The sequence below is a fragment of the Microtus ochrogaster genome, chromosome 1 (genome assembly GCF_000317375.1).
Source record: "Microtus ochrogaster isolate Prairie Vole_2 chromosome 1, MicOch1.0, whole genome shotgun sequence".
In the NCBI taxonomy this organism is placed as follows: domain Eukaryota; kingdom Metazoa; phylum Chordata; class Mammalia; order Rodentia; family Cricetidae; genus Microtus; species Microtus ochrogaster.
In genome coordinates this window covers 39179732-39195296 of record NC_022009.1, presented here as the reverse complement: position 1 = coordinate 39195296, position 15565 = coordinate 39179732, and the positions used below count along the sequence as shown (strand labels likewise).

At 47.4% G+C, this 15565-nt stretch overlaps 2 protein-coding genes across 3 annotated transcripts in view; one reads left to right on the top strand and one right to left on the bottom strand.

The window, feature by feature from the left end:
• Positions 1-4274: 4274 nt before the first annotated feature.
• On the top strand, positions 4275-10547 carry LOC101987814 (interferon alpha-inducible protein 27-like protein 2). 2 transcript variants are annotated; one of them, XM_005343495.3, is made up of 7 exons: positions 4287-4469; positions 5111-5262; positions 5968-6099; positions 8558-8587; positions 9466-9627; positions 9996-10160; positions 10266-10547. In XM_005343495.3, the coding sequence occupies exons 2-7, from the start codon at positions 5145-5147 to the stop codon at positions 10325-10327; spliced, it is 669 nt and encodes a 222-aa protein (XP_005343552.1). In that variant the 5' UTR covers positions 4287-4469; positions 5111-5144; the 3' UTR covers positions 10328-10547. The 2 variants fall into 2 exon arrangements, with proteins under 2 accessions (XP_026635351.1, XP_005343552.1); XM_026779550.1 differs by having other exon boundaries at positions 4275-4469; positions 9996-10547.
• Positions 10548-12986: 2439 nt separating this feature from the next.
• The window catches only part of LOC113455946 (interferon alpha-inducible protein 27-like protein 2A), a 6925-nt gene continuing 4346 nt past the window's right edge, over positions 12987-15565 (bottom strand). Inside the window, exons 2-3 of the mRNA XM_026778668.1 lie at positions 13638-13799; positions 12987-13179 (exon numbers count right to left, since the gene is read on the bottom strand). Coding sequence (XP_026634469.1) covers positions 13106-13179; positions 13638-13799 — 236 coding nt within the window. The 3' untranslated portion in view covers positions 12987-13105. The remainder of the gene's footprint in view (positions 13180-13637; positions 13800-15565) is intronic.

Here is a 15565-nt window from a genome sequence, read left to right as displayed (position 1 = left end):
GTCTGAGCTCACTTCCTCTTCCTCCCAGCATTCTGTTCTGTTTACTCCTCCCACCTATGTTTTAACCTATCAGGGCCAAGCAGTTTCTTTATTGCTTAACCAATGAAATCAACAGATTGATATATGACACTCCCACATCACCGTCTCAGTTTAAATTGTTCAAAGTGTGTGGGCACTGGGGCTGGGACTCACAGAGATTTAAGGATGACAACATGTGTGGAATGCTAAGCCTACGGTGTAAAGACACTAGTAAAATCTTCTATTCATGGCCAAATTCTATATGCATGGCCAGATCCTCTGAGCTTACTTATTTGTTTGTTTATTACTATTGAGCTTTTTCCTTCAAAAGTGTTTTAGATTCATTTTTACTATTTTATGTGTATGACTGTTTTGCCAGCATGTATATCTGTGCAGTTGGTGTCTGAGGAGGTGGTAAGCCTCCATGTGGGTGTTGGGAATTGAACCCAGGACCTAGGCAGCAGCAGAAGTACTCTTAACCACTGAGCCCAATCTTCTTCCATGTTTTCTTTACTAATCTCCACGTATGTGGAGTGATTTCTCACAGGGACGGCATATTATTGCTATAAAAACAGAATCTTCAAAAGAGATAATACTTCCGAATCTTACTGACTGATTATATCAAATATCCTCTTGGAGGGTGTTAATTCCATCAGGGGGGAATAATAAGACCTCTACCACATTTTTTTGCCAGATTTGAAGCAAGCCTTATTCAGTACTGGCCAGCACATTGAACACTGACCAGATCCACCCAGCGACCTGGTAATGTTTGTAATTGCTTAGAAGATGTTAGGAAAGTTTGACACATCCTGGAAAGCTTGAATTTAACACATTTGTTAAGAATTTTAGATTGGATTTTGATACAGTATAAAATTGTTAAGAGGTGCTCTAGACCAGCTGAAGAAAACATTTCCAAACCAGGTGATTCTCCTCTCCTTTAACTATAGGAGACTATCGCCTTTGGGAGCATATTCATAAAACATTATTCCAAAAAAGTTTGGCTCTGAGAAACAGAGTCCAAAGCTAGTTCTCTCCCTTAATCTCTTTTGTTCACAGAGGTCAGCAGTCAGAGATGGATTTGAATCTTTTTCGCCCCAGAAGCCTAAGACAGGGACTCAAGTAATTAAGAATGCCTGTTCCAGTGACAGATAAGTCTGGGCAAATGAGAAAGCCTTCACCTAAGACAGACACACTCATCTGTCCTGTTGAGAAGCACAGACATTATTAAAATTAATAAGAAGGGAGGAATTGTAGGGGCCCATTCCCACATTGTCTGGCAGTCAGAGAATCTGAGAGACTTACAGGCACGATTTGCACTTCCACACAGGAGGTGGTCGCCTGGCTCTAATGAAATAAAGAAAACTCGGTGTCATCCTGAGGTGCCAGGATATGCTAATGTGATTCTGCTCCTTCCATGGTAACTATGAGGTCACCTGATGAGGAGGTGTTTTAGCCTACGTGACCAAGTGGACATAGGTGAAACGTGACTTGAATCATTCCCGTTACCTAGGCAACAGAACGTTAATAAAGCTTTTTGTTACCTTCTCCCCCAGATTACCTTTGGTATCAAAGCTTTTGGAAATTATAAACATGGGTGATTTCGGGATCTGAATAATCCCTGAAACTCCCTCTTGATACTGTTGCGTGAATTGTGTCTTTGTTTTTCCCACGCCTCTACACTGGTGAAAACTGTTTTTTCGTAGGGGCTGGTCCCCGAAAGGTTCTCTAACAGGCCAGGGCTACAAAAAATAAACTGAAAGACCCGACAGACCCCCTCCTCAAAACCCGCAGCTAGCATGCTCCCAGGGGAACGTCCTGTTTGCTTTAAAATAAAAAAAAAAATTCTCCGGATCAGCAGCCAGCCTGCTCTTGTAAGAACATCCCATGTGCTTGAGAGAGCAGGATGTCTATGAGATAGGAAGACTGCAAGGCAGGATGTCAATAAGATAGGAACAGGATGACTATTGCCAAACATCCATGCTGAGAGAGGAAACCATTCATGCCCCCCTCCTCATTCCGATAACCACGCTTTTGCTTCTGTAAACTTGCTTCTTGCTGACACCCCGCCTCATTCCGATCTACCGATAACCATGCTTTTGCTTCTGTAAACTTGCTTTTTGCTCTTCCCTATAAAAAGCCCACCCTCCAGTTGGTAGGCGCACAAAGTCCTCCGAAAGACTTTGCTGCCCGCAGGTACCTGTGTTTCCTCAATAAACCTCTTGCTAATTGCATCCTGTGGCCTGGTCTCGTAGTGTCCTGGTTCTGGGGTCTTCATCGGAGAAAAAGGTCCTCTCTGAGGGCCTTTCAAAACTAACTTCATAGCCCCAAGAAAGCATTACAAGTTTCCTTTATTATGATCAAGGGTTCCATGCAGGGCAGAAACTATATTGTAAGATTTCAAACACTTTTGCTGTCGCTGTGCCTTGGCTGCATGAACTCATCTGCCCTCCAGGCCCCACCCCTGCCCTGCAGCTCACACTACAAGGTCCTCTCAGTGGAGCCCCGACTCAGCTTTGCCTCTCTCTCTGACAACAATCGCCCTTGGATACAGTCTCCAGTCTGGGAAAGTCCTGCTTTTAAGACCACTAACCACAAAATGTTTCAAATGTTCATACACTTAGGAGTACAGAATCTAGCACACAAGCTCCTTATTATGCCTAGTCTCCTCAGGAGTTTACTTCCATAAGCCTACCTCTGTAGATAAGAAAAAGATCTTTAATTTTGCAGTTTAGGCTTGCAGTCCACTAATTAGGGAGCTGACTGAGAGAAAGAGCTCCTTCCTGTGACAGTTGATCTGGATTTATTATGACTCTGGTTCTTATCATTTACTCAAGAAATGGCATGTGACCTTCAGATATAATGCCTGAAAGATTTTGTGGGTCTTTGTAAGCTGTGAAGAACAAACAGAGTTGGCAGAATTCAGCATGAGAAAATAAAGAGTGAACTCATCAGGAAAGTATGTGCTTTTTTCTTTTCCCTAACCCTCTCAGATAGCAAAAAGTCTTAGCTTAGCAATGCTGTGAATTTTCCTCTGAACCCTGCCCACAGTCCGGAAGCTGGCACTCCCTTTCCTGGGCATCTTGCCCACCTGATAGGAGGTCAGGGGACTTGATGGCAGACCAGGACCCGTGGTACATGTGACCTTGCAATGCTCCCGGAGGAGCATGGTTGATTGAGAGTCAGGGTTGTCTCCTGTTGCTATGGGAATGGGGCCTAATTGGGGGTATGTGGGGTCAATCATGGTGAGCAATAGCGGAAACTTTCTCAACAACCTGAAACTTCAACTATTGTTATGCCCAGATTATGACCCCCAGAGGGAGACCACCAGAGAGGTCCAGACTGGAATAAGCAAGGTTTAATCAGCATAATACAAACATGTTTGGAACCCCTGTCTCCTGACCCCGGTATAGGGAGGTAGAGAGAGGACTTGTCTCTCCTCTGTGGGGTAAGCTTTTAAAGGCATAATTACAAAAAGGCTTTTTGAAGCTGCTTTGGCATGGGTGCAAGGACTTTTGTTCCCTCCCATCCTGCTAAGTCAGCTTTTTCCTTGTTTTTAGAGCAAGGCCACTGTTCCTGAGTTAGGCCATGTTTATCAGCCTGTACTAGGAGGCTGACTGGGCTGAGCCAAGTGTCCTTGTGCTCAGAATCTCCCCGTTGGGGGGAGGGGAAGGACACTATCTTCCTGGAAAACATTCTGCTAGGAAATTTCTTCTCACCCCGTTGAGAATAAGGGGTGAGGGTTCTACACTATATTACAAACTTTTCTTTATGACAATCTACAACAAACCTCTTTATATAAGTTGAACTTTCTAGTCATATTGGAAGCAGCACTCCTTTAGATAAATTCCACTTAATGTGATATAATAGTTCCTAAGCAAGATTATTTAATAAATCGTCATAACATCAATTTTATTACTTCCAGTTCCTACAGAACACTGGCATGGGTTGGGGTAAAATCAACCCTAGCAAAGAAGTAATATGTTACAATACATTGTAAACACAGTAATATTCAGAAGGCCCAATTATAGAATAATAGCATATTCTTTCCAACCCAGAAGGATCTGGAGAGAGCAGGGAAAACAAAACCTATCTCATTGGCTGCTTTGGATCACTGGGTGAGTCATCAATCAGAGTGGATTTTTTTTTCAGGCCTGGAGAGAGCAGGGAAAACAACCAACTCACTGGCTGCGTTGGATGGCTGGGTGAGTCATCAATTAGAGTGGATTTTTTTTTCAGGCCTGGAGAACAGGGAAAAGGAAACCTATCTCATTGGCTGCCTGGATCATTGGGTGTGTCTTCAACAAGACTGGATTTTGTTTCAGGACTGGAGAGAACCGGAAAACGAAACCCGTCTCATCAGCAGCCTCGGACCACTGGATTTTTTTTTTTTCCAGGACTGGAAAGAATAGAGAAAAAGGAAACTTATTTAATTGACAGCTGTGCATCTCTAGGTATGTCTTCAAGCAAGGGTGGATTTTCCACTCGGAAAAGAACTGAATTTAACAGAAACACATTCAAGATCCGGGGGTGGAGGGGTGGATAGATGCAGGGGTGGGGTCATGGTTGGTGGTGGTAAGGGTCATTTCAGAATACTCAGAGATTTAAACTGGGTAAGGACAGGAGACAGATGGCTCCTTCCTGGAGCCCATAGTCTTGGTGGCTAAGTCCCTTCAAGGTTGAGAGGAGGCCAGTGTACCCTCACTCTCTGACCCATCTTTTGTTCTCATGAAAGCACAATCAAGAGTGCCTACCTAGGAGGAAGGGACCCAAGGCTTCAGCTGCCCCTGGAGGCTACAGAGTAGGTGAGATGAGCTCCAAGTGTTAGAGCAGCATGGCAAGGAGCTGGTATTTGTCAGCAGCTGGACATGCATGTCTTTGCCATGGAGCCTTTCTCCCTGAGCAAATCACTTGCAGTGGCTGAAATGGTTCCTGAGCCCCTGTCTATTAAACAGATGCAGGACCTTGCACTGTTACCACCAACTCTGACCAGGTGCTCTATCCACCCTGGAGTCTCTGGGATTTCCAGGTTGGCTGGTGGGAATCCACCACTGGGTCCCCAGTCTCCTCAGCAAAACTCCAATTCTGTTAACAGATTCGGGTTGTGTTTGGAACTTCTACTGGATCCCATGGCAGTGGCTGGAACAGGCACGCTAGTGGCTTCCCTTGTCTGCAAGATAACAGCTTCAACAGCTATGGCCAAAGTTGGAGGTGCAGTCTCGGGCACCATTCTAGCTGGCTCCCAGGGTAAGTGACAAAGGAGGCTCGAGAGTCGGGGGGGGGCTGAGGAGATAGTGATGCAGAGTACAGCATCCTGCCCTTGGCTGCCCACTCTCACACACATGGCCTTATCTGTGAGAAAGCCCTGAAGGAGATCAGACCCTAGCATTGTCCTGGGCTTTGATTCCCTAACAGCACAGACCTACATGCTTTATTAGGTCCTACTCAGAGACCGTGGTTCCTGGGGTCTGGATCTGGGTTCTATATTCTGTTCTCATGTCTCTTTGATTTACCAGGAGAATTCACATTTGTTTCTTTTCCGAACTTTAGACCTTCTGAATCTACAACTAGGGTGTCGATCTCTACAAAGTTCTATGCTTCAGTCCTTCTTCCAGTTTGTGCGGCCTCCTCTTCACTTTATTTATTTATTTTCCTCCCAGATATCTTCTCTTTCACCCCCAAATTTTCAGGGTTTTGGTGTCAACATGTTTGTGTGTGTGTGTGTGTGTTTCTGCAGACAGATTTTATCATTTGCATGGCTCTCCACCTGTGTCCCTAGAGAACCTAGAGACATGGACTTCTGAAAGCACACACAGTCTTTTGTGCAGGTAGTGTCCTTTTCCTTTGTATCCCCAGGGCAGATGCACTTAAGGATTTTTCTAGACCACACAGCAGGCAATTCATGGAGGATGTGCTTCTGACACTTCCCAAACTGTAACATTTTCCCTCCAGGGCTCACCCTGTTAGCCCAGACTGCCCTGGGCTCTGGAGCACCTGTGCTTGCATCTGCATTCGGGGCACTGAAGGCTGGAAGCATCCTGTCAGGGGGCCCGGCCTATGTCTTGGCTGTTTGTCCCACTGGAGGTAAGTGGCCCTGCATATCAGACAGTCCTCCTTGAGCCCCAAATCGGCATGGAGAACTGTTAAGAAAAAAAAAAATATGAAGAGGAGCGGCTCTGCCAGCGCAAAGAAATCCAATAAGGTCAGATCAAACCAAATTAAAATGTACATTATTCATTAAGTACGATGCTCTTGAGAGACGGAGCTCATGGCAGTACAAGAAAGCAGGGAGCCCATGCAAACCCGAAACCACGTGTTTCTCCTCTGGGAGCCCACTTAAATACCCTGTGGGAGAGGCCCTGACCCCTCAAGAACAAGCATGCTGGGATTTGGAGTCCAGACTAATTTTAATGTAGCTCCCATGCCAGGGTCATGGGCAAAGCTCAAGACTCAACAAGGACTATTACAGGCAACAGTTTGCTCTCCTTTCTGCTTGTCAGAAATGCAGATGGTTAGGGAATCCAGAGAAGGAGATAATATAGGATCAGTAGGATATCATTGCATGCATTCATGCCTCAAATTTTAGCCTATTACATTGATAAATTCCTTAAAGTGTTCTAATAGCCTCAGAGGAAGATAACATTGTTGCCCTCTCTTTCTGGAGAGGGGGCTGACTCGATAGCCCAGGCTAGCTTAGGAGTCACTGTGCATGTAACACAGTAAAATTAATTGCCCTTAAGCCTGTGACAATTTTCCTGTCCGTTGTCTAAATACTAAAACTGCTGGCACAGCCACCATGTCTGTCATTATTATTCCTCATTGACCAGTGGGACCATTGTTGAAGGCCCTGGGCAGGAGGAATTGTAGGGCTTCTCCTTCTGCAAGGGCCAGTAAATAAAAAGGAAATTCAGAGTTGTGTGGGTGATAGTGGAAAGAGGCCCAAGACTGAAGTTCTAAATATCTCCAAAAAACTTGGCTAGTTCTGTGGCCTTCAGTAGAACCCAGCATGGTGGGATTGCGACAGATAGCACTTCTTTTGGAGCAAAGGCCTTCATGTTCATGGCCAGGGCAGCCTGGTAACAACCTCCCCTGCTTGCCAGTACCAGTGAACAGCAAATGATTTCCAACCATGCTCATGAGCCCCTGGGTCCATATGCCCTCCAGAGTTGCTCCTGGCAACTCAGTACCTGCTTTGTACAAACCTGGCTTCCATTCCCCCAGTTTAACCCATAGGCCACTAGAGAGCTGCCTAAGCTCTCTGGGTTACCTTTGACCTCCTGGCACTACAGCTTCAGAGTTTTCAATGCTGGCCCCTGTGTCTGCTGAGGATCAGGATCCTGCATGCTGCCTGGAGGCCCATACTGTTGGGCACTGAGCTCATATGTACCCAAATAAGGCTTAATATGGTAGCTCAATATTTAGATTAATGAATTCTGTTCAAAGGGGGTCTGGGAGGGCTCCCTGGAAAAGTGAACAATGAGCTGGTACCTCAGTTTATCCAAACAAGTCTCTTAAGTAGCCTTCAGCCGGGTGGTGGTAGTGCATGCCTGTAATCCCATCACTTGAAAATGAGAGGCAGGCAGATCTCTGAGTTCAAGACCAGCCTGGTCTAGACAGTGAGTTCCAGGACAGCCAAGACTACACAGAGAGACCCTGTCACTTTAAAAAAAAAATTCAGTTCGCAAGTTTGCATCACAGATGTGCTGCCTCGATCCATTTAGACCTTACCATGATGTACCTCTTTCTATACCCTGGAGATTTTCTGCTTCCCATAGGGCCAAGGAGAGTGTCTGGTAATCCACACTGGCAAACACTGAAACTGCTTCCTATCAACCAGCAGCACTATGTAAAGGGAAGAACCCACCAGGATAGCTATTGTGTTTGGATGAGAACAGAACCCAAAGACTCATGTAATACCCTGTTTCCTCACTTGTTGGTGGAAGATTTTGGGAACATTTAGGAGGTGCAGCTTTGATGGAGGGGGTGCGTCACTGGGTTTAGATTTTGAGGTTTCAAAAACCTCTTGTGACTGCCTGCTGTTGTGCTCCTGACCGTGATGGCGGCTAAGCCCTCCATCAGTCAAGCCAAGACTGCCAATAACAGGCCGAGTACTCTGTGCTCACTGAGAGAGGCTACCGCATGGTGTCTAGTGATACCCATAGGAATAGTGTTCTTTTTCTCTTTTTACATGGAGCCAGGATAGTCATTTCCTTATCAGCCTGTATCCCCAGCTGGTTTTGTTTTTGTTTTGTTTGAACCTAACCTGCTTTGGGGGCTACAGAGAAAAGAAAAGGTAACCACATCAGACTTCCTTCCCCACAACAGGCAAACAACAAGCAGGCAAGTAATGGAAGAACAGAGCAAAATCCATCTGAGATGTCTGAGTTCTCCAGAGCCAAGCTGCCTGTGCCTCCTCAGGGCAGACAAATGCACGTGGGTCCTATCTCTCAGGGAGGAACAGACAGGGCTCGATCCTTCCTGTAAGCTGGATGGAGTAGGAGACAGTGCGTATCCTCTCACAGGATTCTCTTTTCCTTTCTAGCCAAGGCTGCTGTTGCTGTGCTTGGGGGAGGTAAGTATCTTCAGGGAAGGGGTGCAAGTCTGCTCCCACCCTCCCCATAAACAGGGAGCCAGGAAGCAGCCCATGTTGCCCCAGGAGACTTCCCTGCAGGTGCTGGGCAAGGCTGTAGATGGGAGGAAGGAAATGGCTAGAAAGAAGGACCTGACACAAGGGTGGAGTATACTGTAGTCACGGGCCGCATCTCTAGCAGGTACCCACCTCCTTGTTTAAGACTAGTCACCTTGATGCCTGGTGAATGGATTTAAACTCCTTCGAGCTCCTACTTTCTTTTTCAAAAATGAGCTTGTCATGTCTTAGAGATGTCTAGGGTGCTGTATGTCTGAGTTGAGGAGAGTTGGAACGTACTAGACAATGCTATGCAGGCCCATCAGCTTGGTGGCTCCTGACTTGCTCACTGGAGACACAGCAGGGCTCTTGACACCTCCTCGAGCCTCAAGGGTTGTGTTACATGCATCTCCTGTCTCCTGGGCAAGATGTGATCCTCTGCAAACACATACAATGGGCCAATCTTTTACCCAAGTATTAGATCAGGACAGACACTGAGGCCTCAACAGCAACTTACCTGGTGAAGGTCTTGCTACTCGTCAGAGCCAGCCCAGGACTCTATCTGCAGTGACAAACATCCACTCTTTGCCTATGCTCCCTGATTCCTGAGTCCTGGTTCCCTGGTTCAGAGCCTGCCTCTAGAACTACTATCGACCTGTGCTTTGGGCTTCTCCAAGGAGGCCTCCGAGGAAGAGGAAAAGACCTGGCCCAGTCTGCTCTGCTCATTCTCTCTTTCTCCAGACCCCAGCAATCCTTTCCCGTTCAGACCCAGTGTGTGTGGGTCCTTTTCCCCAAATGCACCTGACACCAGCCTCTTCCCACAGCCATGACCGTAGCTGCTGTGCCCCCCGTGCTGGGTGCTGTGGGTTTCACTGGGACAGGAATTGCTGCCTCCTCTCTAGCAGCTAAGATGATGTCCTTGTCAGCTATTGCTAATGGGGGTGGAGTCGCGGCTGGTAGCCTGGTGGCCACTCTGCAGTCCGTGGGTAAGTGTCATGGCAGGTGAACTAGAGGGAGGGCAAGACACAGTCCAGCTTCTTACATCCTGCTTTCTCTTCTTTCAGGGTTTTAGCAAAAGAGGTGGAGGAGGGAGGAACAGATTAGCTGGGGTACAAAGCTCCACCTTGGGTCCAGCCTTCTTCCCTAACAGACAGGGAATCCCTAGAGTTCATTATGGACTTCCTTTTGTTTCTTGTAAAAGTAATTGTGATGGATACAGATCCCAGAGACTTTAGAAGTAGCCATGCTGTGGAGAGTTTGTGCCTTAGGCCATCTGAATGATGCTGGCTATGATGACCGTCTGGGACCCAGTTTGATCCCATCTCACGATTTTCATCATTTGTTTCTTCCCCAGGAGCTGCAGGACTCTCCCTGTCATCTAAAGTCCTCTTAGGCTCTGCAGGATCTGCCGTGGTGGCCAGTGTGATGGGCATCTCTCAGAGTTCCCGCCCTTCTCTCCTCGGAGAAGAGGACATGAAAGGAGAGGGGACTGGTCACAGCTTGTCCAACCTAGAGAATGGTCAGTTAACCTTAGGGGACAATCTGCCCTCCTGGCATCTACAGGACCTACCATTGTGTCAGCATAATGGCATCTCTGAGAGTTCTATCCTTTCACTCCTCACAGAAGCAGAGAGGGAAGCAGAGGAGACACCCCAACCTTCTCCCACACAGAGAGTGATCAGTTAACCTCAGGGAATGGTCTGTCCTCTTGGGATCTGCAGGATCTTCTCTTCTGGGTAGTGTAATGGCATCTGTGTGAGATCGAGTTCTCTGTTTAGAGGACAGGGGAGTAGAGGTGACACCTCCCTGCTTGGTCAACCTAGAGAACGATCAGTCAACCCCAGGAGACGATCTGCCAGTGTCAGACGCCTAATTGGAAATAAGAAATAAAACCAAGTTGTTGCCAGCCTTTTCCTTATCATCATGTGTGTTGTTTGTGTGGTGAATGTTGAGCAGGGACTGTCGCCTCTGTTCCCTGGGCTTGGGTGGGTTAGGCTCACGTCTTTCTCCCTCCATCATTCACAGAGACACAGGGGTAGATGAGTGCTCAGGTAGAATAATTTCAGCACACAAACAGAAGTTACCCTTTGCCCTGAGAACTCTGAGCAGGTCACCTCCTCAGTGGCTCCTCCCTGCAGGGGGAATTGACCTAAATCGACCAGGCAGGTGTGGGTTGGTTCGGTCCCTAGGAGGAATTTAGCATGACATCCTGCTTTGAGCCACTGGTCTCATCGCCAGAGCCTGGTTTGTATTCCTACTGCCCTGGCACTAGGTATCCAGTGATAGATACTGGTGACCTGCACTCAAACCTTTGTTCTCAACTCAGTCACCACAGAAACCTGAACCCTCTGCCTGCCCTCTCAGCCTCACTGGAGGGAACTGTCTTCCTCTTTGTGTTTCCAACACAGACCTTGCCCATGCTTGGTATGCGGAAAATGCTTCACTGATTACATTTGCTCTAGGGAATTGTAGAGTTTTCTATTTGGGACAGACTCAGGCATGGGAGCAGAAAAACCACCCTGGGTCCAGGCCGAGCATCACTGCCAGACAGTGAAGCCCTCCTAGAGTGAGCTTTCTCTTCTCCCTGACCTGACTGGGACTCCAGCATTGCCCAAAAAAAGCAGGCTCTGAGCAGTTTTCCCCAGGTCCTTTTTATGAGCATTGAAGGATGTTTCTAGAAGAATTACTAGTGTGTCTAGGTGAGAGACTTAACACAAGAATCCCAGGAATCACCCACAGGGTTCGCTTCTGACCCTCACCTGATGTCCACTCCCATAGACACAGAAAGACCAGAAATGAAGCTAGCTATAGTATTGGTTTTGCCATGTAGTCAGCCCAAGTGAATAGAGAGGAATTTCTGAAGTTAGATACGAAGGGGCCCTAATTACTGGAGATTGCTGAAAAGGTTAACAATAACCTTCTTTTGATTGGAGAAAATGATAAACCAAAATGCAAAGGTTAATAATAACCTTTTACTGTGTAGGAAAGATACAAAACCAAAGATTGACCTCAGCAGTATTAGCAATGCTTCCAAAGACCTATTAAAGAGATCCCAGATGGGAAATCAGAGACACCAAGAAAGAAGGGGCAACAAGGGCATCCTGTCCTATGCAAATGATTTCAAAGGTGGGGAACCTCCTAGCTCAGGTATTGGAACTCCGCAAGAGGCCAGTGGCCTATCTGTGCAACAGACTTGATCCTGTTTCTGTCCGTTGGCCACTACTGCTATGCTAATAAGGAAGCCAAGAAACTATCTTTGGACCAGGATTGATTCCTAACCCCATCTGCCTTGTGGAGGTCATCTAGAGGGGCCACTCCAGAGAGGTGGGTATCGAATGCCTGAATGATGCATTATCAACCACTTCTCCTGGACCAGCCCCACACCTGTTTCTGGAAAACTTCAGCCACCATCCCAGCCCTCCTGCTGATAGACAAAGACCCCACAGAGCTCTCCTTGATTGCCTGAAAGTGATTGATGCATGCAACCCATCAGACCTGACCTAACTGATGTCCTCACACAACCTGATGTCTTTCTGTTCGCTCCTCCTGAGAGACTTCTGCATGCCTCTCCTTGGGGCATCTATTTTTCCCTCCTCCAGGAAGTCTTCCAGATCTTTCCCTGAAGATCAAACCTTGACTCTCAGTATTCCAAGTTTGTGACTATCATTACTGTGAACGGTATACTGTGTCCCAATGGTTTGACAAAGGGCAGAATCTTTCTGCCTCAGGACATCAGTGTGGACCTTTTCCAGCACTGCATTGTGCATCATGTGGGTGATGACTACCGACCTTAGGTCAGGGTGTGGTCAGTGTCCCAGGAAATAAAGCTGGAATTTTCGCCTCCTTTTCAACTTTATGGACATTTTATGGAGGTGAGCATTTCTGATTCTATCTCCTTCCTGAGGTCCCCATGCATTAGCCAGCCCAGTGCATCCCTGTTAGTTCTCTGTCAGTCTTTCAGCAGTACAGTGGGTTAGGTCTGTTCTGCTCATCGTCCTGCATATCCAGAACCTTTGATGGCAAAGGACCAACAGCTTTCAGGTCAATGTTCTTGGCCACCTTTCACCTTTGCCCCAGAATGGGAGCCTCTATTAGACCAACTTTTAATAAGCAAGACAGTGAAGTCCATAAAGACCCAAAGCAGCCCCCATGATACAGAGACCATCATAACTAAGGCAGGGGCCACATGAAGCCTTCTCTCTTTTGGCTGTGTGCTGGCCAACATCCATTTGATAGCCAGCCTGAATGTGGCTGTGGAAACCTGTAGAACTGAAACTCTCAAGCATAAAATCCCTTCAAAGAGCCACCACAAGCAAAGATAGGGACACCAGCAAAAGGCCTTTATTTTTCATTTTTTTCCTCTGATGTCAGTGAAAGATTTTGAAGATCATCTTGGGGTACACTGTCTCATAGAAACTCCATATAGTCTTTGGGGTCTACTGGTAGAGGTGTTATCTCCTAAGTTCATATCAAGAGTGCAGCAGCTGCCCCAACAGTACCCAGTATGATGTTGGTTGATGTGGAGAGTCCAACGACACCTGGGAAGGAGACAGTGCAGTGGACAGTCAGTGGCCTTAGGCTTAGAAATTCCCCACTGTCTTTTTGTATGAACCTTGGGCTCTGCTTTAGACAGAGATATTCAAAGTAGACCAGAAACAGAAGACAGATTTGGGTAAACTGTGATACAGGAGAAAGAGCTCTCCTGAGAGGAATGTCCTTTCTACATTACTGTACAGAGAGGAACACACTGGAGAAGGACACCCAGTTAGGGAAGATTCAGAGCCCAGGGAGCATGAATCTTGGACCAGGGTTCTTTCCTGCTGTGCCATCCGGCATCCCTTACTCTGCACCTCACCCCAGCCTCACTCATAATGAAGCAGATAGCAAGGACACAAGTTTAAGACACAGGTGATATTAAAGGTGGGAAAAGAGGGAGAGGCAGGGAAATGCCCTCCTTGGCTGTCTCTCCAGTCATCTTGCCTGGAGGGACACTTACCCACTGACTGCAGTGCGGCCACCATGCTTCCTGCTGCAACTCCACCCCCATTGGCGATGGCTGCTGCTGACATCATCTTGGCTGCTATGGATGCTGCTGCTATTCCTGTCCCCGTGAAGCCCATGGCAGTCAGGACTACAGGTGTAGCTCCCACACCCACAGCTGTAGGGAGAGGAGTTGGTGTGGGCTCAGGGAAAAGACCCACTCAAGAATTCCTGGACAGTTTGGAGGGGGGGTCTATCTTTTATGAACAGCAGGGAAAGGGTCCAAAGGTAAAGAAGGATAGGCAGGGAGCCAGGTGGAGGCCAAGAGGTCAGTGGAGGATCTGACAGAGCCAGGGTCTCACCAAGTTGTCTGAACTTGTGGAATTCAGCACTGAGCCTCACTTCTATGCAAGGTTGATCAACTACTGCATTTTAACTAACCGCCCCTCCCCTGCTCAACATCCTTCTCTCCTTGCTGTTCATTATATAAAAGCCTGGAGGAAAAACTAGTCAGGAAACGTGAAGCTCATCCCCAGAGTGAGTGAGCACAGCTCTGGCCCTGGCTCTTCCCCAGGCAGCTCCAGAATCCAGCAGAAAGCAGGAACTGGCGTAGAGCCCACCGCAAACCACAAAGCCCCCACAGCCTCCCAGCAGGCACAAAAAACATACCTGCTCCTACTGCAGCACTTATGAATGTTCCTAGGGAGAGATGGGGTGGGTAGAGAAGGTTAGAGAGAGTTACTTGAGTTCTTTTTAGGTTTGGGTCAGGGAGCCCAGTTCCCAGCCCACGCCAGCGCTGAGGTCTACTAACCCAACATGGTGAGATGCCTGGGTAACTGGTAAGCTTAGGAAGTGATTTAAATCTGAGGAGCGAAGGACAGACCCTTGCTACTGAACCAATAGAGACAAGGCCTGCCCCTTACAATGAGTCAGCTCCCTGGTGGGGTTTGAAAGGAATAGGAGAAGTAGGCTCCTGCTCCACCCATCTGCCTACTTCTGAGTAGATGGCTTTACTTAGATCTTTTTCAATCCTGACTGATGTTTAAAACACACACACACACACACACACACACACACACACACACACACTCAACCACCCCCTGCCCTGCCCACCTTAAGCTTTACATATCTCCAGCCCACAGCAGCCCCATAGCTTTACAGGGATGGGGAGGTGGGAAGGAGTGTGTGGGGGTCAGGATGATGACATAAGAAGTTATACTGGAAATCAATTTTACCCCTCTTATCAGAGGGTCAGCCACAGCCTGAGGCTTGTGATGTCCAGTGTTTCTTCTTTCCTTCTCGGTATCCCTTGTGTTCTAGCCCCTTCATGGATGTTTTGGTTAGACTTAGAAATGGTAAGTTCACTGGTGTCTGGAGGTGTCACCTTTGTTCTTCTCAAGGGGCATGGGTGCTGGGAGCAGTTAGCATAAGACAAGGAGCCAGCAACAGCGTGCATGTGTCAGGGTAATAGTAAAACACATATTTTATAATATGGGACACAAATGTGTTCTGTTGTTTTGTTTTTTTGAGACTGGTTTCTCTGTGTAGCACTGCCCGTCCTGGAAATCTATCTCCATAATAGTCTGGCTTCGAACTCAGAAATCTACCTGCCTTTTCTTTTCTAATGCTGGGTTAAAGATATGGACCACCATGCCTGGTTTCAGATGTGTTTTTCTACTACAACATATTAAAGTGGTGGGTGAACAGAGAAAGACAGGAAAGGAAAGGAAAGGACACGGCTGCTCCTAGGTGTGGTGGAGGAGAACGCTCGTTACAGATAACGGCTGAGAGCATAGTCAGAGCTATGGATATCTGGGGAGTCCAGGGTGAACGTGACCAGACTGAGCCGGACTTATGGGGAGAAACCATGGGGGAGGGAGAATCCAGAGAGAGGAGAGGAACCAGGTGCACCAGTCAGGAGGTTAAAGGTACAAAAGGAGTGGG